The sequence below is a fragment of the Chiloscyllium punctatum genome, chromosome 14, assembly GCF_047496795.1.
Source record: "Chiloscyllium punctatum isolate Juve2018m chromosome 14, sChiPun1.3, whole genome shotgun sequence".
Taxonomy (NCBI): Eukaryota; Metazoa; Chordata; class Chondrichthyes; order Orectolobiformes; family Hemiscylliidae; genus Chiloscyllium; species Chiloscyllium punctatum.
The window spans coordinates 41,375,034-41,399,611 of NC_092752.1; the positions used below are offsets into that span (position 1 = coordinate 41,375,034).

Here is a 24,578-nt window from a genome sequence, read left to right on the forward strand (position 1 = left end):
CATTGTTTTTTCCTTCTGAGCACTTCATTGTCCGATTCATTTCCTGTATGTCTGCCTCATGCTTGACCTTATTCCCAGTGAAACAAGGTAGCAAGTTTTGAGAAGATTTGTAGCTCAGGGTAAGGTTCTGGATGTAGGTTTGCTCCCTGAGGTGGAAAGTCCATTTTCAGACATTTTGTCACCATACTAGGTAACATCTTCAGTGAGCCTCCGATGAAGCCCAACCAGAGCTTCATCCGGAGGCTCACTGAAGATGTTACCGAGTATGGTGACAAAATGTCTGAAAATGAAATTTCCAGCTCAGCGAGCAAACCTACATCCAAAATGATAAGTTTCACTCCACCAACCTTTGCATTTAAAGAATCATCCTCTGTCATTCCTGCTACCTCCAGCAGGATGTCACTATCAAAGACATCTTGCCCTCACCTCCTTTTGTGGCACCCTGGTCCACTCAAACTGTTACTCTTCACACCTCTTTACTTCGACACGACACCTTCCTCCATGTAATTGCAGACGGTGCAAACTTAGCCATTTTTTCTTTTCCTTCTCATTGTCCAAGATTCCAAACACATCTTCCGGATGAAGCAGTCTTTCAGTCCAGTCAAATATATTCACTGCTCACAAAACAATACCCTCTACACTGGTGAGACCAAATGCAGACTGATAATCAGTTTGTGTAATATCTTCACTCGGTCCTTAAAAATAAGCCCAACTTTCTAGTCACTTGCCATTTCAAGACGCCATCTTACACTTATGCTAACATTTCCATGCTTGCCTGCAACAGTGTTCCAGTGAAGTCAAACACAAAGTGGAGGCACAGCACCTCATTTTTCCACTTGGCACTTAGGCTTCAGGACCCAACACTGAAATTGACAACTTCAAACCATGAACATCATGTTCTACTCAAATTCGCAACACTCCAAAAGCTTTCTTTGCAAGGATTTGCTCTGAAGAAAGGATTTGTGTCTTGCTATAACAGATATCAAACGTGTATCCTTATTATATATCTCTCCCTTACTATCATTAGCATTCTCTTTGCCTTTTGGTTTGGGCATTCTCACTACCTTTTTCAATTACTCCTCCCTGCACTCACACCCCTGTCAACATCACAATTTGCTGATATTGCAATTGTGGGTGAACTATGCACATGTGCTCAATCTGAAACGTGCATAAGATGGAGAATGGATGGAGCTGGTGCTGTGGTTAGGGTAAGGGTGGAGAATGGATGAGACTGGGGACTTTGATTCCTCTTACTCCCCATCCCCAAACTGCTCCCCATCATCACTGGTTGTTCTGTTATTTCCAGTTTCCTCCAAATCCCTCCATTGTTCCTATTTCTCCCCAACCATATGATTATTCTCCATCTCCCCCTGCATCTTTCTCTGCCCATTATTCTCCATTTCTCCTGCTCCCACCTACAGTCTCATTTATTAATGCACATGCTGGTGTGGACTTGTTGGGCCAAAGGGCCTGTTTCCACATTGTAGGGATTCTATCAATGTTTTAAATATAAATACAAGCCTACCAGACTGACATTAAATGAAGTTCCACTATTTTCAAAGACAATGTTTCTTGCATGTTGAACCTAAACGTCACAGATTGCACTGCTTCACTTATAGCAAATCACCTACTTAATGACCTAGTTAGAAACTAAGTGATGCAGAATTAGACTCAAATGCAGCAAGCATAAAATCATCAAGCTTTCTGTAAATGCAGCACATCAGTTAACTCTCTGAAAAACAAAATTTGTTCCAACCTTATACAGTATTGATCTAGGTCAACCACTGATCGTTTTTCCAGTCTTCTTTCAACTCCCAAGCCTAAATTTGAATCGATTACACTGACAGAATGTCGTTGTCGACGGTCATCATGAAGGCTGGCAGATACTGAGTCGAAGGAAGAATTGCTGACAATGCTGGAGCGGGAAGAAATTTCACTGTGACCAGAATCTGAAAAATTATCTGCTGTTGCACTTGGTGCTAAAGCAAAATCTGGAAAATAGAAAAAAAAATTGAATTACCTAGTCATAATTCTAAGCATAGAAGAGCTTGATGGAAAAAACTGTCTGAATTTAGTTGGGATTAAAGTATTGGCTTGTATCCATTGTACTAATTAAGGTTGGACTAATATAGATCAAAACTGATTCAACATAGCGAGGGAAACCTTCAGAATAAAGGATCTCCATGGAGTGACAGACAACAAAGGGAAAACAATGCTGTTCAGACTGATAAACATCTACTTTGTTATGAAAGGTAAATTCAGCAAAGGCTTCAGTATAGGAACTCATGCTACAGATCAGAACTTTATCAAATATTTGCCAATCTTATGTATTCTGAATATTGAGAAACTGGTTTTAAAAAAACCATTGTGCTAAAACGTTGACATTAGTTGCATTACAGAACATTGGGTTTCTCAAATTGGTATAAAACTTAAATCAGAAAATGCCAATTATACACTATAACAAATGTGGAAACTACAGAACACCTAACATGTTAATTAACAGGGAGTCTTTCATAAGCCATAAGGTACAAGGTAAAATAATAATTGACCAGATATAGCACATCAACATTGCTCTTTGTAAAATACCTGTCTGTCCTTAACAGGCTTTACATGTAAACTATCAACCGGAAAATATGGACTATTTACTACTGATGGTAAAATAGATGAAAAACCACAGTTGGTTTAGTGATGGGACAGAAGAAAAAATTCAGTTGTGTATAAGAGCCCATCATATGTATTTAATTTTTAAAAAAACCTGCCCGAGTGTGTGATGGAACAGATTCAATTAGAATATGCATAAACAAAGGAATATGCATAAACACCCGAAGAGAAAATGCCTGTTCTATCACAGACAGGACAAGCTCTCTGTTTGCACTGGAACCATGATAATGATTTCATGAAGCACTCCACTGCCTTGATGGGGGCTGAATTTTGAAAGTCTTCACACAAGTAACACTTCAGAAGTGTGTCACTCAGTAACTGGGATTTTGCTGTAACAATGGGCTTCTCACCCAATGATTGAAAAACTAGTACAGAATACCCATTGGTTACTCAGGGACTGAATCAAGTTACTTAATACACTTAGGTGGCGACTGTCAGGCCGAACTCACAATGGAGATCCTTGGCAGTGGAGATCCTGACCTCTGATAGCTACCAGAGATCAGCAGATTGTCATTGCCACCAGTGTGAGGAAGCTTTTGGTGGCACTATGCCCATTAGAAGCCCAGAATCATAATCGGATTCCAAAGCAAAGTTAAACGAGGGCAGGATGGAGGCTGCAGTGGCCTGGTGGCAAGAGAAGGGATGTACTTTCAGTGGCTGTGTTCCTTGAAAAATGCTGGTTCCCTCAATTGGCCAGAGTGCCTTAGCACAAGGGACACACTCCAGATACGATAGGCAAAGTCAACAGTGTTTGCTATGGAACTCCTCTTTAAACTTTGAACCATCACTACACTGTGTTTGGTTCACAGATAATGGATGCTATTTGCTTGCTAATTAGCCTATTTAACATTCCATTGCCAGCATCTAGATTCTGCCTTATTTTTCAGTTCACTCATGGGACGTGGGCATTAATTGCCCACCCCTCATTTCCCTTAAAAAAAAGTGGTGGCGATCTGCATTCTTGAATCACTGCAGTCCGTGTGTTTATAGGTACATACACCTTGGCTCCTTCTGCCCACCTACTTAAATTAGGGGATGGGGGGGCTACGTTTTGCTACTGCTGATAAGCTTAAGCAGACCTCCTTTGTTTAATTGAGCCAGTTTTCCATGCTTCCAACTGAGCAGACTGCATTAAATCAAGATTAATGTGAGATTTAGTTCTTAATGAGATTACTCACTGCATGTATTCCAAGACATTTCATGCAGCCCTTTCTATTACTTAATAATCTGCTCATATGGACCAGTGATTATGTTATTACTAAAATCAATGACTGCCAATTGGAAATATTATCTGCTCAACCTATTGCAGTATTTTTAAAAAAGTTTTTTAAAAAATATCTGACACAAAACATTAAACTATTCAACTTTCTTTTTCAGCACCACAATCATTTGGGCTTTGAAAAAACATATTTTGATTTATTTACAAATTAGTCCTCTTCCTGTTGATTGTTGTAGCTCAGGCCTTTTACAAAGATATGTTTATTCCCCTGATAGATTGGTAAAAACAACAAATGAATTACAAAAATAAATATAAAGCAATTGTGTCCTAATTGTAGAAGGATAAAAACCTAGTTTTAAAACAAATGCTGCAAAGTCTCATATCTCTTATGTGACCATTTTCCTTTCTAACTGTCAATGCACACAGCTTCTGAAAATCATCTGTTTTAATTAAATAATCTATCACTGTTCAACATATTACAAATTTTGATTTCCTTTTGTTTCTCTGGCTTACCACTTTGTTCCTCAAATACATGTCCAAAATGGATACTGCAATTTTAAAGCAAGCACGGTTGCTTGTCAATATTATGTAGCCATTATAAGTATCTTAGCTAATTAGAATACTTGCTTGAAAATGACAGTTGGTCCTCATCTCATGTTTTTACCCTGAGGCTGCTGACCACCCCTCCACAACAAACCCCCTCCCCAGTCAGTCTGTTACAGTTTTCTTTACACAACAACCCCACCTATCCCATAGGTCCGTGGTGCATTGTTATTCTTGTTACTGTTTTCACTTCCAAGAGAGGATGAAGAGCCTGATAGGTCCGACTGTCTGGAGCCATGAGTTCTCAGCTTACTGCCACCTGACAAACAGGATGAAAAAACCAATTTAGAAATCAAATCTGACACTCACTTATCTTCTTTGAACAGAACCAGGTTCTTATTTGTCCAAACAACCTTTTTCAGTGAAGTCAGTCTGACTAAGAGTAAGTTCTTTAGGACTTTAGTCGGAAATAATCAGATGGCAGAAAGCTCATTTTTTTCTCTCTCCCATTCAAAAAATTCCAGAAACTTATCAATAATACTATATATCTGTACAAAGACAATTATTCCAAGCTTTTACAAAATAGCTAGGCTATCTGCTCAAACTGGCAAATTCACAATACAGCAAACAGTCAAATTCTGACGTAGGTGAAAATCTATACTGCAAAATACTGGTCATACTGGTTGTTATCTGTGCACGGCCATTAACACTGATCTTAAACTGAAAGATGTGACAAAGGTTTACTCAATCTATTCAAAAAATTATGAAATAAACATTGCTCTATACACTCAATTTTATAATTATCTAAGCTCCTAATTATTGGGAGTATTTCAACAATAATCCATAATCGAATAACATATAATCACTGCCTTTATTATAGTGGACATTGGTTGGAAGAGGTCAGAATTCTTCAAATCTGGTTAAAAAACAGATTCATCTCACTTTTCCTTCCCCATCATGGAAACAGTCCAGACAATTTTCTTAGATTAGCCAAAATAGCTTCAGTCTCCACAAGAAAACTAATCTCTGTTAACAATGCATTTTGTGCACCAGTGACAGATCCAATCAAGGACATATCAAATCCTTCCATGCAGAACCCATTGACTGAATAAAAAAAAAACCTGACAACTGTAAAACATTAGACTATTACTATATTAGTTACCTAAGCAGTTATTAATAAATGCAGCAATGGTGACAAAATATTTCAACAGAGAGACTCACAAGAGCACGTTATTATGCATTTGAAGACCTGAGCTACCAAGTACACCAAATATAACATAGAACAATGCGGCACAGAAAAGGCCCTTCAACCCTCGATGCTGTGCCGACCTGTGAACTATTCACAGCTCGTCCCCCTACACTATCCCATCATCATCCACATGATTATCCAAGGATTGTTTAAATCTCCCTAATGTGGCTGAGTCAACTACATTGGCAGGTAGGGCAGTCCACGCCCTTACCACCCTCTGTGTAAAGAACCTGCCTCTGACATGTCTTAAATCTATCACCCCCTCAATTTGTAGTTACGCCCCTCCCCCCATACAAGCTGATGTCATCATCCTAGGAAAAAGACTTCCACTGTCTACCCTATCTAATCCTCTGATTATCTTGCATCGCTCCATCAAATCCCTACTTAGCCTTCTTCTTTCAGTTTTTCCTCATAAGACCTTCCCTCCAGACTAGGCAACATCCTGGTAAATCTCCTCTGCACCTTTTCCAATGCTTCCACATCCTTCCCAAAATATGGCGACCAGAACTGTACACAATATTCTAAGTGTGGCCGCACTAGTGTTTTGTATAGTTGCAGCATGATATTGCAGCTCCGGAATTCAATCCTTCTACGAATGAAACTGAACACACTGTATGCCTTCTTAACAGCACCATCAACCTGGGTAGCAACTTACAGGGATCTATGTACATGGGCTTCAAGATCCCTCTGCACATCCACACTACCAAGAATCTTTCCACTGACCCAGTACTCTGCCTTCCTGTTATTCTTCCCAAAGTGCATCACCTCACATTTAGCTGCATTGAACTCCATTTGCCACCTTTCAGCCCAGTTCTGCAGTTTATCCAAGTCCCCCTGCAACCTGTAACATTCTTCTAAGCTGTCCACTACTCCACCAACTTTAATGTCATAACATTTCTATTCAAATTGCAATTGTTTGGTCTGTGGCAAGTTGTGATTTATTGGGGGGTGCAAATTATTGTTGAAAAATTTACATAAGCTGCAGTAATTTAAACCATTTTTATGGAAAATGGGGGAATGGAGAATCATTTATGCTATCACATCAAATAAAAACACCTGGAGCTGCATTAGATATTAAAAGGAATGTGAAAATGGATCTTACAGCATTTGTTATACCACAGTCAATATTAACAGGTTTAATGCAAGGAAGTTCCTATGAGAAGATCCTTTCTACATGGAGCAAGACAGTATTTGGCAACTTAAAACTAGCAAGATCCACTGGCTGGATTTTTAAAACAGTAAAATATTCAAAGCAGAGGCATGGGGACGCACAATTTGGCACTACCTGCATCAGGCCAGTATGCTACCACAATTCCCACACAGTGATTTTCAGCAAGGAAAATTCATGGTTGGACTGGCTCACTGGGAAACAGAATGCAGTAAATGGAGGGCAATTATTGTTAATTATAATTAACGGTATCTTGGGTTTCCCTTCAGCATTGTGGGCAACCCACATTTGGTTTATGTCCTCTTCAAACCTATAGTGGCAGCTGGGCCATAGTAGCGGCTACTGAGAGCTGCTGGAGGAGTTACCACTTAGAGATTAGCTGTGGATTTTTAAAACATCAAAATAAACTTATGTTTGTTTGTCTGTTGCAGTCTCTATGTTCAGATTGGCCGTTGCAAACCTTGATAGATGTGATTAATTTAATTCTGGAGGGACTCTTATTGGTTTTCTGGCACTCTCAGCTTGCCTGCCGCCCTACTTGGACGGCAATCCAACTCCTTGGTTTTTAATCGGTTAAAGATTTGAAAATCCCCATGCCTAAAGTATGCTGTGTAGGGTGGAGGTCCAAAACCAACCTCCTCCTCTGGTTCATGATCCCTGATTGAAAATCCAGCCCCAGACATCTTTTAATACATGTTAAGTACACAGAATATATGAATAACTACAGAGACTATATGCCTTGAGCAAATGGGAAAGCAAATAAAAACATGCTTGTAGTAGACTGAAAATCAGATCACATTAGTGCCTGTACCACATAAACAAAACACTTGGCACAGGTTGAAAATGGGCCCATTCTGGGATCTGCTTGGTTTTCTCAGATGCTACCTTTCCTTGGTGAAGTCTGAGGAGATGTGGGAGGAGACGACAACTGAGATGAGGTGTTTGATAAAGTATCTTCTGCCTGCTTTTTATTCCGATCCAAATTTGCTTCTTCAGACAAGGACAGAATTTTTTTCAAAGCTTGAGGAGAATGTGTACCTTAATAACAGAAATTAAAGGAGTAATACAGTTGAAGTAACCTTTTAATTTCAATACATAGAAAGAAAAATAATGTTGAACAATTATAGAAGAAAGCTGTTGGAACTTTTGAAATTCCAATAACAAAACACATGTAATTGTATTGAACGGACACTTCAAAAAGATTATTTTTCATGCACATTTCATAGAAGGGAAATAGTAAACACTCAGATCAAAGCATTGCAGCAAATTATTTTCAGAAATATTATTACCAAATGGAGGGAGGTCTTTAACTTGCACTTTCTTGCGTGATGGATACAACGATACAGCTGGGACCTGGAGAGCCTGATTTACTTTTTGCTGTTGTTGCTTCTGGTTTTGCACTCCTGATCTTGGAGCAACAGGAGATGTATCTGAAAGTTTTCCCACTTTCTTTTCACCCGTGTTTTTGGGTACTAGATGTCAAGGAAGAAAAAAAGACACAATGTACATATTGCATTGACACTTCAAAATCTAAAACTGATGGAGCTCTCAAATTCCTTAACTTTGTCCCAATTATTATTACTCAGATATATTAGGTAGCATTTAAGTCAGTCTGTTTCACATTGTAAACATGCATCCACTGACTGATACTGTCCAACTGAAAGTCTCTGCCACTAACATAATCATGACTCAGGCTGAAATATTTTTGTGGCCAATATAACCGTCTCTTTCTTTGATCCGTACCTCTATACTTGTTCTCCAAATTTCCTTTGCATGTTTAGTTTTGAATACCTTATTACACCGTTTGGTTCAGCGCAGAAGACACTTTGAATTGCACGTGAAATATAGATTAACTAGACCCTGAGTATTTCTGGACTTATTCTTCTAGCGTAAATGCTGAATTCTCTTTGCTTCTCAAAATTATCAAGAGCATTTCTGTCCTCATTCCTACTGATCACAATTCTCCTTTTGTATTGTTGCCTGCAACCAGTATCTCGGCAACATCGCCAATTTATTCACATTTTCTTTCATTTTGTTTATTTCCCCCTTTATGCTGTGAGGACCGAGGGAAAGGAATACCACCCTAAGAGTTGTTTTTTTTTTAAAAATGCTTCTAACACTTGTTCAAACAATATTAATCTGCAAATTTAACCCACATCAAAACTAGAATTATATCTATACTTGATATAATTAGCAAAGTCCAAAACTTAAAGGCTAGCACGGATTGACAAATTTCCAAATGAAATTTCTGCAGTCTTGCATATAATCTATCAAATTCCAGTACTGTTCTCAGCCTTACCAAATTACCAAAAATTTGACCACATCTCAAACATTCAATAAATGATGTTTTTAATCAACTTTATCTATGAAAGCTAACAATCTATCCAAACTTACATCATTCTTCAAATAAGTAGGCCTCCGATTCTGAAAAAAACATTGCTTTTTAGCTTGCATTTATATGCTAACTTAAGTACAAGGCATACCTTAATTCTTCTTTGTTAAAGAAGCAATCCATGTCCACACTGCAACTTCATCCTTCACTCTCAGTATAAAGGATCATTTTCAGAAAACAGGGCGGATGGCATGTTCCAAAACTTTACAATGCCACCATTATTTAAGTGCAGGGTGACCTCTGTATCTGCAGAATCATTTTCCACAGTTTCAGTTACCCGTGGTTTACCATGGCCCGAGCATATTATAGGGAACGTTCTAGCAGCAGGGACCAGGAGGCTGCTGGGAAGGTATGTTTCCCATTTAAATAAATGGGTTCACTCCTATCTACGGTTTTGGGCTTCTGCAGTAGGTCCTGGAACGTATCCCCTACGTGTATGGGGGTACTACTGAAGTACATTTTAGTATATAACACAGTCCAAGTCTAAACATTTAGTGAGAGTTTTATTTCCATTAACCACAAAATAGCACACTACTGAATACTAGCTCCCCATTCTTACGCAGCTAATTCTCATCCAATTAACCTTTGATTAATTTATCCATCATCTGTACAGCTGTTCTATTGGGTTTCGGGCAACTTTTAGATTTATTAGGTGATACAAATAATCAAGGGACTAGAGTTGAAATTGTTGAAGCTTGCAAATCAGAGTACTGATGTTGAAGCACTATTAATCAATAATCAATGCTGAGATGATGATAAAACGTGAAATGGTCAAATGCTACACCAATTCCTTTCCTAAACCATATAAAATCTGCTTTACTCTGGATACAAGCCAAATCCACAGTCTCCTCAAGAGGAAATGTCTTGGAAATTTCTTGGTCATCTAAGGGATAAAGAGTTCAAACTTCCTTACACCTTGAACCTGCAAGCTACTTTAGATATTATAATACTGTTAGTTTTGTAAGCATGATATGCCAAAAGCATTACAGATCAGCGAGCCATCGTGTTGGTGATTATCCCTATCTAAGTTTAACTTCACAACTGGCATTTAGTTTCCTAGCCATTCACTGTCTGAGAAGGATTGTTACAAATATGCTATAAATCCAGATGTTGCAGCACAAAGTTTTTGAATCCTACCTTGTGCATAATCTTAATTATGCATGAAACTATTTTAAAAAAAATCTTTTGTGATAAAACATAATGCAGTCGATTCTGATATAACGCGATAGTTCCGTTCTCGTGCGATCTCGCATAATAAGAAATCACGCAATAGCTGCACTATCGAAACTAATGGGACTGGAAGTGCAATATAACCAAAACACGTATGGAAGGTTCACGTTCTGCAAATAATGATATAAATTTTTCAATCACATTAAAGCCAATTCACGTTGAAGAAATATGCGTTATAGCAGAACTGATTTACTGAAACTCAAGAATACTGGTACTTTTAGGAAATATTTCAAAATGTTAATTTAACATTTCACACAGCTGGAAATAAATTATTTATTTTAATACAAAATTATAAACACTGGTTTCTCTGCTTGTTAATGAAATGCAAATAAATTCATATTTTGTCCAAGAGTATAAAAAACTGTAACTTACAAAAGTATCTATGACTTACATGTATTGGTGCTTGGTTCACACTGTAGTGAAAGTGCCTGGAGATTTTCTTCATCCATATCCAGATCTAGGTTTGCAAGGTATTGTTTTACTTTTCGAGCCATTTGTGCATCTTCATAGAGTTTCTTGGCATTGAGAAATGAGCTGCGCCGTACCCGTTTTTTGTGTCCCCCTGATTGCACCACATCTAGCACAGCAGCATTTGTGCTGCCTTGGCTAAGCGACCTGCCACAACGGAGAGAGAGAAATGCCACTTGTTTCAGCATGGAAAGTCGAAGACTGAGACATGCAAAGCCTTTGTCAGATTGAGAGTAAGTCTTGTTCAAGCTTAAAATAACATGCCTCATTCCAGTAAGTCAGACAGAAAAAGAAAAGGAATGAAAAGGGAAAGGAAAATTAAAACCAGGAGCTATCCTGTAGAGAATCCTATTCTGCTCCAAGTTGATAACAAACTTTATGCCACTATATGCATGTCTGCCTACTAGTTGAGAAGAAGCTACTACTTCAGTAAAAGAGTCGAAGCAGGAGTCAAAGCTCATGCAGGACTGATGTTAAACAGCAATACTAAAAACAAAAGTAGTCTCAATATTATTCTTTACCATTTGATGATCAATAGGGCAGCACGCGCTGTTTATTAGATTAGGTTACTTACAATGTGGAAACAGGCCCTTCGGCCCAACAAGTCCACACCGACCCTCCGAAGCGCAACCCACCCAGACCCATTCCCCTACATTTACCCAATCACCTAACACTACGGGCAATTTAGCATGGCCAATTCACCCAACCTGCACATTTTGTTTGGACTGTGGGAGGAAACCGGAGCACTCAAAGAACACTTCCTTCTACATAAGACCAAAAAGGCCCATTGGAAGCTTTACTCAAAAGTTAGTAAATGCTGAGATTTCAAAAATTCTTCCTTGACACTCGAGCTATTATACAATATATAACTGCCAACAGAATTATGACTTCCACCTTAATCCTTACTTTTATATTTAAAATATTTATCTCAAACAGTTATTCTTTCCCTGTATTAAAAAGATTACACTTAATTTTAAACCATCATTATGTAATTTTAAGGGACTGGGGCTACCATTTCTAAAGTCTCTTAGTAGCCTAAGCAATGTTAGAACAGACTTGTGAGTAGATAAAGATCATCCAACAATGATGCCAGAGCACAAAAGGGTTAAACTGAAAAAAATGTCAAAGCATAATAGTGAGCACAGAGATGGAAAATGAAAAATGGCAAAAAATGTCCTTGGTGCCTACTAAACACCACTTACCCCAGACTTCTCCATTTCTTCTTCCTGTAATTGAGAGCCATGAATATTGAAGCGTGGATTTAGGAAGAAAGACAGAGAAAGATCACAAGCTCAGACAGAAAAGACAAGATCTCAGACATGCAGTAACAGAAGCCAAGGGACATAACAGTCATCACAACACAAACTGACTATAAACAAGAGTCTTAAATACAAACATTCTTCAATCCAGTACAGTAACTTTCATCACTATAGAAAGTACTTCATAAAGCTTTTAATATGTTAATATTGAAAAACTGAAGGCGAGTATGAAATTATCTTTTGTCATTGTTCTCTATAAAGACAAATGCAGAAGATATTCTAATCATGATATAGATAATTATACATTAATAGGAAAAGAACATCTATAATTAGAATGGACAGAACCATCACAAAACCTGGACTGAATCTTAAAGACATACCAGACATTATCGCAACATATCATTTGATTGATGGCTTATTCCTATGTTACGTATACTATAATTCTTTATAAGTAATGTACTTTTGCAGTAATGCAGACTATAGCTTCAATTGTTTCCACCAAGGGGTTAAATTTTTAAGTTGCTATTCCAGACTAAAACGCCCCATTAAAGAAGCTGCCTATATTCATTTCTGCCTTGGTAACAAGTTGAAAATCTATTCTTAAATTTGATGTCAATATTTGTTCAATTTGTACAGTCACATTTGTGCAGCAAATAAAATATTTATTACAATATAGCACAACTAATGATTCTCATTTTGACTTAAGTTTGGACTAAGTGCATTTAAAATTTCATCTATTAATGGGAAATTCCACATCAATAGTAACTAAATGTACAAGGCTTACTGACAACCCCAACATTAAACTTTCTGGTTTATATTGCTATGTGATCATTCCACTGCAATGATGAGAACAATTCCTAAGAAACACAAGCAACAGCCTAATTGCTCATCTGAAAGCAGATGTATTTTACTTTTTCTAAAACATTGTACATTAGTTTGCTACATTTGCTTGGAACAGTAAACTTTGCATAGTCGGGAAGGAGAGATTATTTCCAGAGTGAGATACAGCTCAAGCGACTATATAGTTCAGGGGTTTTAGAGGCAACGTGGGAACTTGGTGCAGAGGGGAAGAGGTGCTTTTTGCGTGCGTTTTTTGGCTCGTGGTTTGTAATTTTTTTTAAAACAAGATAAGTTGAAGCCTGTGATTAGGGGAGCGCACAAGAGTGCCATCACAGGTGAACTGTAAGTTCAACAGTTGGTGACAGCTACTAATTTTTCTATCTGTAATAGGTTACTTTCAGATTGAAGGTAAGTAAGGGAAATACTAAAGGCTACAAACTATAATGTTCAAGACGTTTAAAAATTAAATGAAGAACTAAGTAATTAAAATAGAGATACCAGGCCAGGCGATGAGGGTGCAGGTGGAGACCACTGTGGTTCACAGTGTCCACATTTGTACTGTGAGGAAATCCAGCTTTGAACACTGACATATTAGGGAGGGGAAAGAATTACTTGAATGCTGTGTTTGAAGAAGCAGTCACACCCCTTAATCTAACTTCCTTGAATTTGGTCAATGGTTAGGAAGGTGTGACTATGAGTGGGGCAGGTAGAGATATCAAGGAGATACGTTGAAGGAACCTCAGCCCTTGAGCTTGTGTAACAAGTTTGAGATTCTTGCTTACTGTGAGGATGAGAGTGGGGCTGTAGCATCATGGTACAGGGAGCAATTCAAGAGGGGACAGAAAAGAGAAATGTTATAATTGGGGATAATATAGTCAGGGGAACAGACACTGTTGTGGCCAGGATAGAGTCCCTGTTGCCTGCCTGGTGTCTGGGTTCAAGATATCTCAACTGAGCTGTGGAGGAACTTGGAGTGGGAGGGGTTGTCATGGTCCATATAGGTACCAACAATATGGGTGGACAGAAGTTCTGCTGAGAGAACATGAGTGACTAGGGCCTAAATTGAAAAGCAGAACCAGAAAAGTAAAAATTTCCGGACTACTACCCGAGCCATGAACAAATTAGCACAAGGTCAACAAGAGTAAAGAGATAAACAGATGGCTCAAAGATTGATGTGAGTAAAACACGTTTGAATTCACAGGCACCAGAACTGGGAAGGAAGGAGCTGTCTGATGGGACAAGATCCAGCTGCATCATGCTGGGACCAGAGACCTGGCAAATTGTACAACTGGGACTGTGGATTGGGCTTGAACTCAAGAGTGGGGGTGGATGGATTCAGTTGCATGGAAAATTATGGACAAAGTTAAAGTGGTAGGGGGTATGCTCAGTGGAGATTCTTAAAGTTTCCAGAACAAGTAACAGGCCAGAAAGTATAGAAAGGCTCAGGAAAGTAACTTCAGGCATTGTAGATAAAAGGGGATAACTATGATAAGGGGGCCAGTCAACGCAAGGCGGTGGGTGTTGTACTTAAACGCAAGCAGTATACAAAATAGAGTACAGAGTAGCACAGATCGAAATTGGCAGGAATGATGTTGTTGGTATCACAGAGGCGTGGCTGCACAAAGACCAGATCTGAGTACTAAATATCCAAGGATACGTGTCCTATTGAAAGGACAGGCAGGCAGAGGGGAAAAGGTTGCCTTATAATAAGAAATAAAATTAAATCAATAGAAAGGGATATAGCATCAGAATGTGTAGAATCTGTGTGGTTAGAGCTGAGGAATTGCAAAGAAGAAAAGACCCGAATGGGAACTACGTACAGGCCTCCTAACAATAGTTACAATGTTGTGGTCCTGTTCGCCGAGCTGGGAATTTGTGTTGCAGACGTTTCATCCCCTGTCGAGGTGACATCTTCAGTGTTTGGGAGCCTCCTGTGAAGCGCTTCTGTGATCTTTCCTCCGGCATTTATAGTGGCTTGCCTCTGCCGCTTCCGGTTGTCAGTTTCAGCTGTCCGCTGTAGTGGCCGGTATATTGGGTCCAGGTCGATGTGTTTGTTGATAGAATCTGTGGATGAGTGCCATGCCTCTAGGGATTCCCTGGCTGTTCAGATACTAGGGAATTCCTAGAGGCATGGCACTCATCCACAGACTCTATCAACAAACACATCGACCTGGACCCAATATACCAGCCACTACAACAGACAGCTGGAACTGACAACCGGAAGCGGCAGAGACAGGCCACTTTAAATGCCGGAGGAAACATCACAGAAGCGCTTCACAGGAGGCTCCCAAGCACTGAGGATGTCACCTAGACAGGGGACGAAACGTTTGCAACACAAATTCCCAGCTCGGCAAACAGAACCACAACAACGAGCACCCGAGCTACAAATCTTCTCCCAAACTTTGAATGGTTACAATGTGGGAAGAAAATAAATCTGGGAGATAGAAAAAGCAACGTAAGGGACCATAACAATAATCAAGGGGGAGGAAATGAAAACTAGCTAGTAATATAAATGAAGATTGCAAGCATTTTGTTTTAGAAAAATACAAGGGAAGAGAGGCAAGAGTAGACACTGGAAAATGAGGCTGGAGAAGTAGTGATGGGGAACAAAAAGAAATGGCAGAGAAACTGAATATGTATGTTGCATCAATTTTCACAGTGGATGCCAGCACCATACTAGAACTTCAAGAGAGTCAGGGGGCAGAGGTGAATATCATAGTCATCATTAATGAGAAGCTGCAGGGGAAGCTGAAAAGTGTGAGGGTGGATAAATCACCCAGACCAGATGGACTACACCCCAGTGTTCTGAAGGAGATGGCAGAGGAGATTGTGGAGGCCTTGGTGGCAATCTTTCAGGAATCACTGAATTTAATAGGGTTCCAGAGGATTCGAAAAAGGCTAAATTTCTGTTTAAGGGATAGAGGCAGAAGACAGGAAATTATAGGCCGGTTAGCCTGATCATGGTTGTTGATAAGATTTTAGAGTCCATTAGTAAGGAGAGATTGCAGAATACTCAAAAGTACGTGATTAATAGGGCTGAGTCAAGGCGATGTCAAGCCTGACAATAAAAGGGGTATTTTTCAGGATGGTAGCTAGTTATTAGTGGAGTCCTGCAGGGTCTGTTTGGTATGACAGCTATTCATGTTACACACTAACAATGTGGACGAAGGAATCGAGGGCATTGTTGCCATGTTTGCAAGTGCATGGAGGGACAGGCAGTTTTGAGAAAGCAAGTGGTTGTAGAAAGACTTGAACAGGCGAAGAGAATGGGCAAAGAAGTGGAAGACAGAATACAATGTGGGAAAGTGTTAGGTTATGCACTTTGGTAGGAAGAATAGATGTGTAGACTACTTTCTAAATGGGGAACAGCTTAGGAAATCAGAAGAACAAAGGAACTTGGGAGTCCTAGTTCAGGATTCTCTTAAGATTAACATGCAGGTTCAGTTGGCAGTTAGGAAGGCAAATGCAAATGTTAGCATTCATTTCAAGAGGACTAGAATACAAGAGTAGGGATATGCTGCTGTGGCTGTACAAGGCTCTGGTCAGACCACATTTGGGATATTGTTTGCAGAGTTAGACCTTTCAGTATCTAATGAACAATGTGCTGGCATTGGAGGGGTCCAAAGGATGTTTACAAGAATGATTCTGGGGACAAGGAGCAGTTAAGGGCCCTGGGTCTGTACTTGATGGAGCTTAGAGGAGGAGAGGAATCTGGTTGAAACTTAAGAGAATACAGAGAGGCCTGAATTGGGTGAAGATAGAGAAGATGTTTCCTAGGAGATACAAGGATCCAAGGGCACAATTTCAGAGTGAAAGGTAGGTTTCTGTAGAACTGAGATGAAGATGAATTTGTTCACCAATATGTGGCTAATCTGTGGAACTCATTGCCACAGAGGGCTATGGGGGCCAATTCATTGAGTAGATTTAAGACAGAGATAGATTATTGAATGGTGAGGGGGTCAAGGGTTATGTAGAGAAGGCAGGAGAATGAGATTGAGAAACATATTAAATGCGAGCAAATGATGAAACAGACCCAATTAGCTGAATGGCCTAATTCTGCTCCTATGTCTTATTGTCTTACATAAAATTCCTTGATGATTCACTTGTACGTATTTTAATCACACTTTATATTGAAAGAAGCATCCATGAGAAACCTTACTGGAAATAGGAGTGCATACATTTTGTGTAGGTTTGTTTGCACAAGATAAAACAGCATTTTGTTTGGGTTAGTATACAAATTCAGAGTTTCAGATTTTGTAAAAACCAAGAGTACAAGCGTGAAATGCAGGAATGTACATAACTTCACTTATAATAACAAACAGCAACCACTTAATGCATTAATTTAGTTACTGCTCAATACTTTCAAATGCAAGTCTTCTACACCACATTAAAATCATTGCACAACAAAAGGAAAAAGAACAACAGATATGCAACACTAAAATAATTAAAGCAATAATGATAAAATAACATGTCTTTGCGTGTTAGATTATGCAATTCTTAGTACTTTAGGTTATTTCAATGAAAAGCATGTTTTCTAAGAGCGCTATTGCTGCGGCTTCTGAATAGAAACCAAACTGTGCTTGTTCTTTTAAGAACAAAAAACATTTTTTGTCCATAACCAATCCTAAGACGACATTTTGTTCTCAATGATAAATAATTTTAATTGACTCAGATTCACTGTAGATTTGAGTATTCTGTGAACAGATAACACTAACCTTGTCCTGAACATAACAGCAGGATCCATATTAACTGAAGCCATACGGCCAACATGACGAATTTCTTTTGCAATCATTCGTAATTTTTCAAAATTCACAAGACCATCCACCTTGGAATCGTTCCCTATGGAAGAAAATTAAAATTACTCCTGACAAGGAGTGAGACAGTCTTCTCTATATTAACACTTCTATTTAGCTTCCAGAAAACTCAGGTGACAATTGAGAGCAAAACAAGGAACCTCAATGATTTAATGTTCTGAGAAGGAATAGGTTAACATACCAGACGTATATTGATTTCAATACCAGCAATGCCAGTAGGTGGATGTTGGCACTGACCATAAATCAAGACAGAATTATTAGTAAGGATAGTTAGTAGTAAGGATAACCTAGACTTTGAGAAAGTGAGGACTGCAGATGCTGGTGATTAGAGCTGAAAAATGTGTTGCTGGAAAAGCACAGCAAGTCGGGCAGCATCCAAGGAGCAGGAGAATCGACGTTTCCGGCATAAGCCCTTCTTCAAGAATCCTGAAGAAGGGCTAATGCCCGAAACGTCAATTCTCCTGCTCCTTGGATGCTGCCTGACCTGCTGCGCTTTTCCAGCAACACATTCATACCCTAGACTTTGCAAACTGATTACTGAAATTGCAAGTTTAAAGTTACATTGCTATTATAAATAAATAGTGCATGATAATTATAGGACCGCAGCTAATGGTTGGATGAGTATTGCAGCTAAAGAGATTTGCCAACTTTGAAGCTCAGAATCTGTAACTTAATATTGTTTTATTAAACTAATAAATGAGCTATGGGTTTCTTAAATGCCATGTCCTCAGTTATTTCTGTTCACTTTAGGTTATCTAATAGATGGAGGCACAGCTGTTCATTGCAGTTTCATGACATGTGGGACTCCAGGATGATTCTCCTGTCCTGGACAACTAAATGTTGTTGGAAGCTTTATCAGCTAAAGCAACTCAAACTTTGGAGCTTGAGTTACTGGTAACACATTGGAGTCTATGTGAGGCTCAAAGTTTCACAGATGGCACATTTATGAAGGTGGTAACCTCACAGCTAAAGAATATGCAAGCAAAAGGAAATTAGTGACCACAAGGCAGTCAAGGAGAACATGGTAGGAAGGGCCACAACCCTGAGTGCACACTCACTCTCCAATTGGTATTCAGCTCTGAATCCTGTTCATCTGGGGAATGCAGCCCCAGCGAAGTTCTCATAAATTAAAAGTGAAAAGTTTGTACAAGTTCAAGAAAACATGTTCAGCATTTCCTTTTTCACACTGATGCACACAAGCTTCAAAACACATTGATGCATTTTTTATTGGGAAACAAGTAAACGAAGTTGTGGTCATGGTATCACTATAATACCTGCAACTGTATCACTACAATTGTTAATTATTTGAAAAGAGAGGTAGAGAGAAAATGGGAAATTATAGATCAGATAAGCTGACATCAGCAGTGGGAAAATGGTGGAGTCCATTTTAAAAGATTCAACAGCTGAGCATGTGGAAAACAAGGACAGAATTGGACAGAGTTAGCATTAATATACAAATGGGAAGTCATGTTTAACAAATTTACTGAAATTCTTCAAGGAAGAGACTCGTGCAGTTGATAGGAGGGAAACTGAAAATGTGGTTTATTTGGATTTTCAGAAGGCTTGCGATAAAGACCCACACAAGAGCTGAGAAAATGGAATTAAAGCCCATGGAACTAGAGGCAGTGTATTGAGATGGATAGAGAACGGGTTGACACACAGGAAACGAGGGCAAATAAAAGGATCTTTGTCCAAAAGGCAGGGAGTGATTATTGGGATACCTCAGACATCAGTGCTAGCGTGCCAGCTATTCACAATATATACATTAATGTTTTGTATGAGGGAGCTAAACATACTATCTCCAAATTTGCAGATGGCACAAAGCAAGTTGGGAGCGTGAGTTGTGAGGATGAAGCAGAAATTCTTCAGTGTGATTTGAGTAAGGTGAGTGAATGAGCAAGGTGCAGTATAATGTGGATAAATGTGACATTATCCATGTTGAGAGCAAAGTTAGAAAGACACGTAATCTGAATGACTATAAATTGAGAGGCGGAAATGTGCAACAAGTATCCTCGTACACAAGTCACTGAAGGTAAGCATTCAGGTGCAGCTGGCGGTGAAGGTGACTGGTATGTTGGCCTTGATAGCAAGAGAATTTGATTACTGGTGCAGGGATGACTTACTGCAATTATCTAGGGCTTTGGTGAGACCACAGGAGGAAGTTTACACATAGTTTTGGTCTCCTTATCTGAGAAAGGATGTTCTTGCTGTAGAAGAAATGCAGTGAAGGTTTACCAGACCAATTCCTGGCTTGGCAGGACTGATGCATGAGAAAAGGTTGAATGGGTTAGAATTACCGTATATACTTGTATGTATAGGTCGAATTCATGTTTGGCCAAAACATCTTGTCTTTCCCATTTTATCTATTTTATAAATAAGTATTCAATAAGTCAACAATATTCAATATTCATAACTTTTTCCTTTTGTTGTTTATTATTTTATATAGACATCTGGCTGTTGTTGTCGTAGGTAGCATTGTAAATAGAAGGACAGATGAGGATGGTTCTGAATCAAAAAAGCAAGTTAATCAGAAAAGGCAGATAAGAGCAAGCCAGAGAGCAAGGTAACACTGAAGAAATAAAACTGCACTTACTTCTATGCAAGGAGTCCTACAGGTAAAGCTGATGAATTCAGGTCATGTTTGGGAACATGACGCTGGGACATCATAGCTAAGTTGGCTGAGGGAAGGACAGAACGGGAATCTCAATGTTTTGGGTTTTACATAGAATCCTTACAGTGTGGAAACAGCCATTTGGCCCAACAATTCCATACCGATCCTCCAAAGAGTAACTCACCCACACCCAATCCCCTAACCTGCATTTACACCCGACTAATGCACCTAATCCACACATCCCTGAAAACTATGGGCCAATTCACCTAACCTGTGCATCTTTTGGATTGTGGCAGGAAACCGGAGCACAGGGAAGAAACCCACACAGACAGGGGGAGAACGTGCAAACTCCACACAGAGTCGCCTAAAGCTGGAATTGAATCCGGCTGCCTGGCACTGTGAGGCAGCAGTGCTAACCATTGAGCCACGGTGCCGATGTTATAGGAAATATAGAAAGAGAGGCAAGATAGGTGGGGTGTGGTACTTTTGATGAAGGAAAACATTACAATTAGACAGGGTATTTCTGAGGGATTGTCCAGTGAAACTATATGAGTGATATTAGAAATAAGAAAGGGATGATCATCTTGATGGGACTATACACTTTAGGCCCTCCCAATAGTCAGAGAGAGGTTGAGGAACAAATATGTAGAGACTGCTTGATATATTTAAGAATAATTGAGTTGTAGCAGTAGGAGATTTTAATTTTCCAAACATTGACTGGGACTGCAATTGTGTTAAAGGCTTGGATGATTTAAGAAAAAATCTTTATTGATATATAAATGCACCTACTAGAGAAGGAGCAAAACTTGACCTTCTCTTGAGAAATAAAGCAGGGCAAATGACAGAAGTGTTAGTAGGGGGACACTTTGGGACTGGTGATCACAACTGTATTAATTTTAAAATGTTATGAAAAAGAAAAACCTTCCATGAAAGTTAAAGCTCTTAATTTGAATAAGGGAAATTTTAATAGTAGGAGTGAAGAACTTTTGAAGGTTGACTTGGGGTGTGGGGTAGGGGGTGCAAGAGAGGAGGGGGAGTAGTCTTTTTGATAATGGTTAATAATTCGTCTGTACTTAGGGAGGATATTCTTTGGAATACGTCCAAGGATGTTATTTAGGTAGAACTGAGAAATAAAAATAGGATGATCACCTTATTGGGAATACTTTATAGACCCCCCAACAATCAGTGGGAAATTGAGAAACAAATTTGTAAGGAGATCTCAGTTATCTGTTGGGTGGGTTGCGCTTCGGCGGGCCAGTGTGGACTTGTTGGGCCGAAGGGCCTGTTTCCACACTGCAAGTAATCTAAAAATAAGTGGTAATGGTAGGGGATTTTACCCTTCTCAATAAAGACTGGGACTGCCATAGTGTTAAAGGCTTAGATGCAGAGGCATTTGTTAAGTGTTTACAGGAAAATTTTCTGATTCAGTATGTGGATGTACCTACTAGAGAAGTGCAAACTTTTATCTACACTTGGGAAATAAGGCAGGGCAAGTGACTGAGGTGTCAGTGCGGGAGCACTTTGGGGCCAGCGACCATAATTCCAGTAGTTTTAAAATAGTGATGGAAAAGGATAGAACTTCTTAATTTGAGGAAGGCTAATTTTGACAGTATTAAGTAAAATTTTCAGAAGCTGATTGGACACAAATGCTCACAGGTAAAGGGATGGCTGGAAAATGGGAAGCCTTCAAAAATGAAACAATGAGAGTCCAGAGACAGTATGTTCCTGTTAGGGGGAAAGACAAGGCTGGTAGGTGTAGGAAATGCTAGATGACAAGAGAAATTGAGGCTTTGGTCAAGAAAAAGAAGCAAGTATACGTCAAGTATACACTGCGGAGATCGAGTGAATGCTTAGAAGAGCATTAAGGCAGCAGAAGTCTACTTCAGAGGGAAATCAGGAGGACAAAAAGGGACATGAGATAACTTTGGCAAATATGGTTAAGGAGAATCCAGAGGGATTTTATAAATACATTAAGGTCAAAAGGGTAATTAGGGAGACAATAGGACTCCTCAAAAATCACAAGGCAGCCTATGCCTGGAATCGCAGGAGATAGAGGAGATATTAACGAGCATTTTGCATCAGTGTTTACTGTGGAGAAGGACATGGAAGGTACAGTGTGTGGGGAAATAGATGTGATATCTTGAAAAGTGGTGGTGTTGGATGTCTTGAAACACATAAAATTAGATAAATCCTCAGAACCTGATCAGGTGTACCCTGTGGGAAGCTAGGAAAGTGATTGATGGGCTCCTTGCTGAGATATTTGTGTCAATGATGGTCACAGGTGAGGTGCTGGAGGTTGGCTAATGTGGTGCCACTATTTAAGAAAGCTGGTAAGGACAAGCCAGGGAACTGTAGACCAGTGAGCCTGACATCGGTGATGGGCAAGTTGTTGGGAGGGAATCCGAAGGGACAGGATTTACATGTACTTGGAAAGGCAAGAACCGATTAGGAATAGTTGGTCGAATGGCCTGTTTCCACACTGTAGGGATTCTACGATAAGGAATAGTCAGCATGGCTTTGTACATGGGAAATCATGTCTCACGAACTTGATTGAGTTTTTTGAAGAAGTAATGAAGAGGATTGATGAGGGCAGAGCTGTGGATGTGATCAATATGGACTTCAGTAAGGCTTGCAAACAAGGTTCCTCAGGGTAGACTGGTTAGCAAGGTTAGATCACATGGAATACAGGGAGAACTAGCCAGTGGGATATAGAACTGGCTCAAGGTAGAAGACAGAGGGTGATAGTGGAGGGTTGCTTTTCAAATTGAAGTTCTGTAACCAGTGTGTGCCCCAGGACTGGTGATGGGTCCACTGCTGTGCGTCATTCATATAAATGAAATGGATGTGAACATAGGAGCTGTACTTAGTAAGTTTGCAGATGACAGCAAAATTGGAGGTATAGTAGACACCAAAAAAAAGTTACAGCATTTTAATTAGATGGGCCAATGGGACAAGGAGTGGCTGATGGAGTTTGATTTAGATAGACATGAGGTGCTGAATTTTGGAACAGCAAATCTAGACAGGACTTATACACTTAATGGTAAAGTCCTGGGGAGCGTTGCTGAACAAAAAGACCTTGAAGTACAGGTTTGTAGATCCTTTAAAGTGGAGTCACAGGTTGATATGATAGTAAAGGCGTCCTTTGGTATTCTTTCCTTTGTTGGTCAGAACATTGATTATAGGAGTCGGGAGGGCATGTTATGACTGCATAGGACATTGCTTAGGCAACTTTTGGAATATTGTGTGCAATTTTAGTTTCCCTATTACCAGAAAGATGTTGTGAAACTTGAATGGGTTCAGAAAATATTTACAAGGAAGTGGCCAGGATTGGATGGTTTGAGCTGTAGGGAGAGGCTGAACAGGCTGGGGCCATCGGAGTGTCGGAGACTGAGTGTCGGGTCTTAAAGGGTAAAATTATGAGGAGCAAGGATAAAGTAAATAGATAAGGTCTTTTCCCTTGGGTGGGTGAGTCCAGAACTAGAGGGTATAGGTTTAGGGTGAGAAGGGAAAGATGTAAAAGGGACCTTAGGGGCAACGTTTTCACCAGAGGGGGACGCATGTATGAAATGTGCTGCCAGATGGAGTAGTGGAGGCTGGCATAATTACAACATTTAAAAAGCATCTGGATAGGTGTATGAATAGGAAGGGTTTGGAGGGACATGGGCCAAGTGCTGGAAAATGGGGCTAGATTATCTTTTGATATCTGGTTGGCATGGACGAGTTGGACCGAAGGATAGTTTTTCATGTTATATAACTTTATGACTACTCCTGAATGCACAATCGTATGACATCAATTACGCCATTGTGGACAACATTGTGCAGTGTATAAAATATTTCTAGTCTAACAGAATAATGTTAACACAAGTTCACTGAGAAAAATGCAGTTGAATACAAGGAAAAACGCTCGGTACATACTTAATTTATTCAACATCCTGATAAATCATTACTCTTTAGAATAATAGTCACTATGTAACTAAATTTGATGCAAGAAGATACAACAAATCCCTGTCAAATTTGATATATTTAGTTGTAAAAGTAAACATGGGTGAAACTTGCATTAGCGGAGGTAAAAACAATGACTGCAGATGCTGAAAACCAAATACTGGATTAGTGGTGCTGGAAGA

At 39.4% G+C, this 24,578-nt stretch overlaps 1 protein-coding gene across 10 annotated transcripts in view; it reads right to left on the reverse strand.

Moving 5' to 3' along the window:
* rapgef2b (Rap guanine nucleotide exchange factor 2b) overlaps positions 1-24,578 on the reverse strand; it is a 389,412-nt gene that overhangs the window by 36,401 nt on the left and 328,433 nt on the right. For 7 of the 10 annotated variants that reach the window (XM_072584243.1, XM_072584242.1, XM_072584247.1 and 4 more), the window contains 7 exons: positions 17,745-17,868; positions 12,133-12,156; positions 10,854-11,077; positions 8,130-8,312; positions 7,726-7,878; positions 4,626-4,742; positions 1,757-1,991 (listed from right to left, as the gene is read on the reverse strand). In XM_072584243.1, coding sequence (XP_072440344.1) covers positions 1,757-1,991; positions 4,626-4,742; positions 7,726-7,878; positions 8,130-8,312; positions 10,854-11,077; positions 12,133-12,156; positions 17,745-17,868 — 1,060 coding nt within the window. The remainder of the gene's footprint in view (positions 1-1,756; positions 1,992-4,625; positions 4,743-7,725; positions 7,879-8,129; positions 8,313-10,853; positions 11,078-12,132; positions 12,157-17,744; positions 17,869-24,578) is intronic. The other 3 variants (XM_072584244.1, XM_072584245.1, XM_072584246.1) reach the window with 3 other exon arrangements.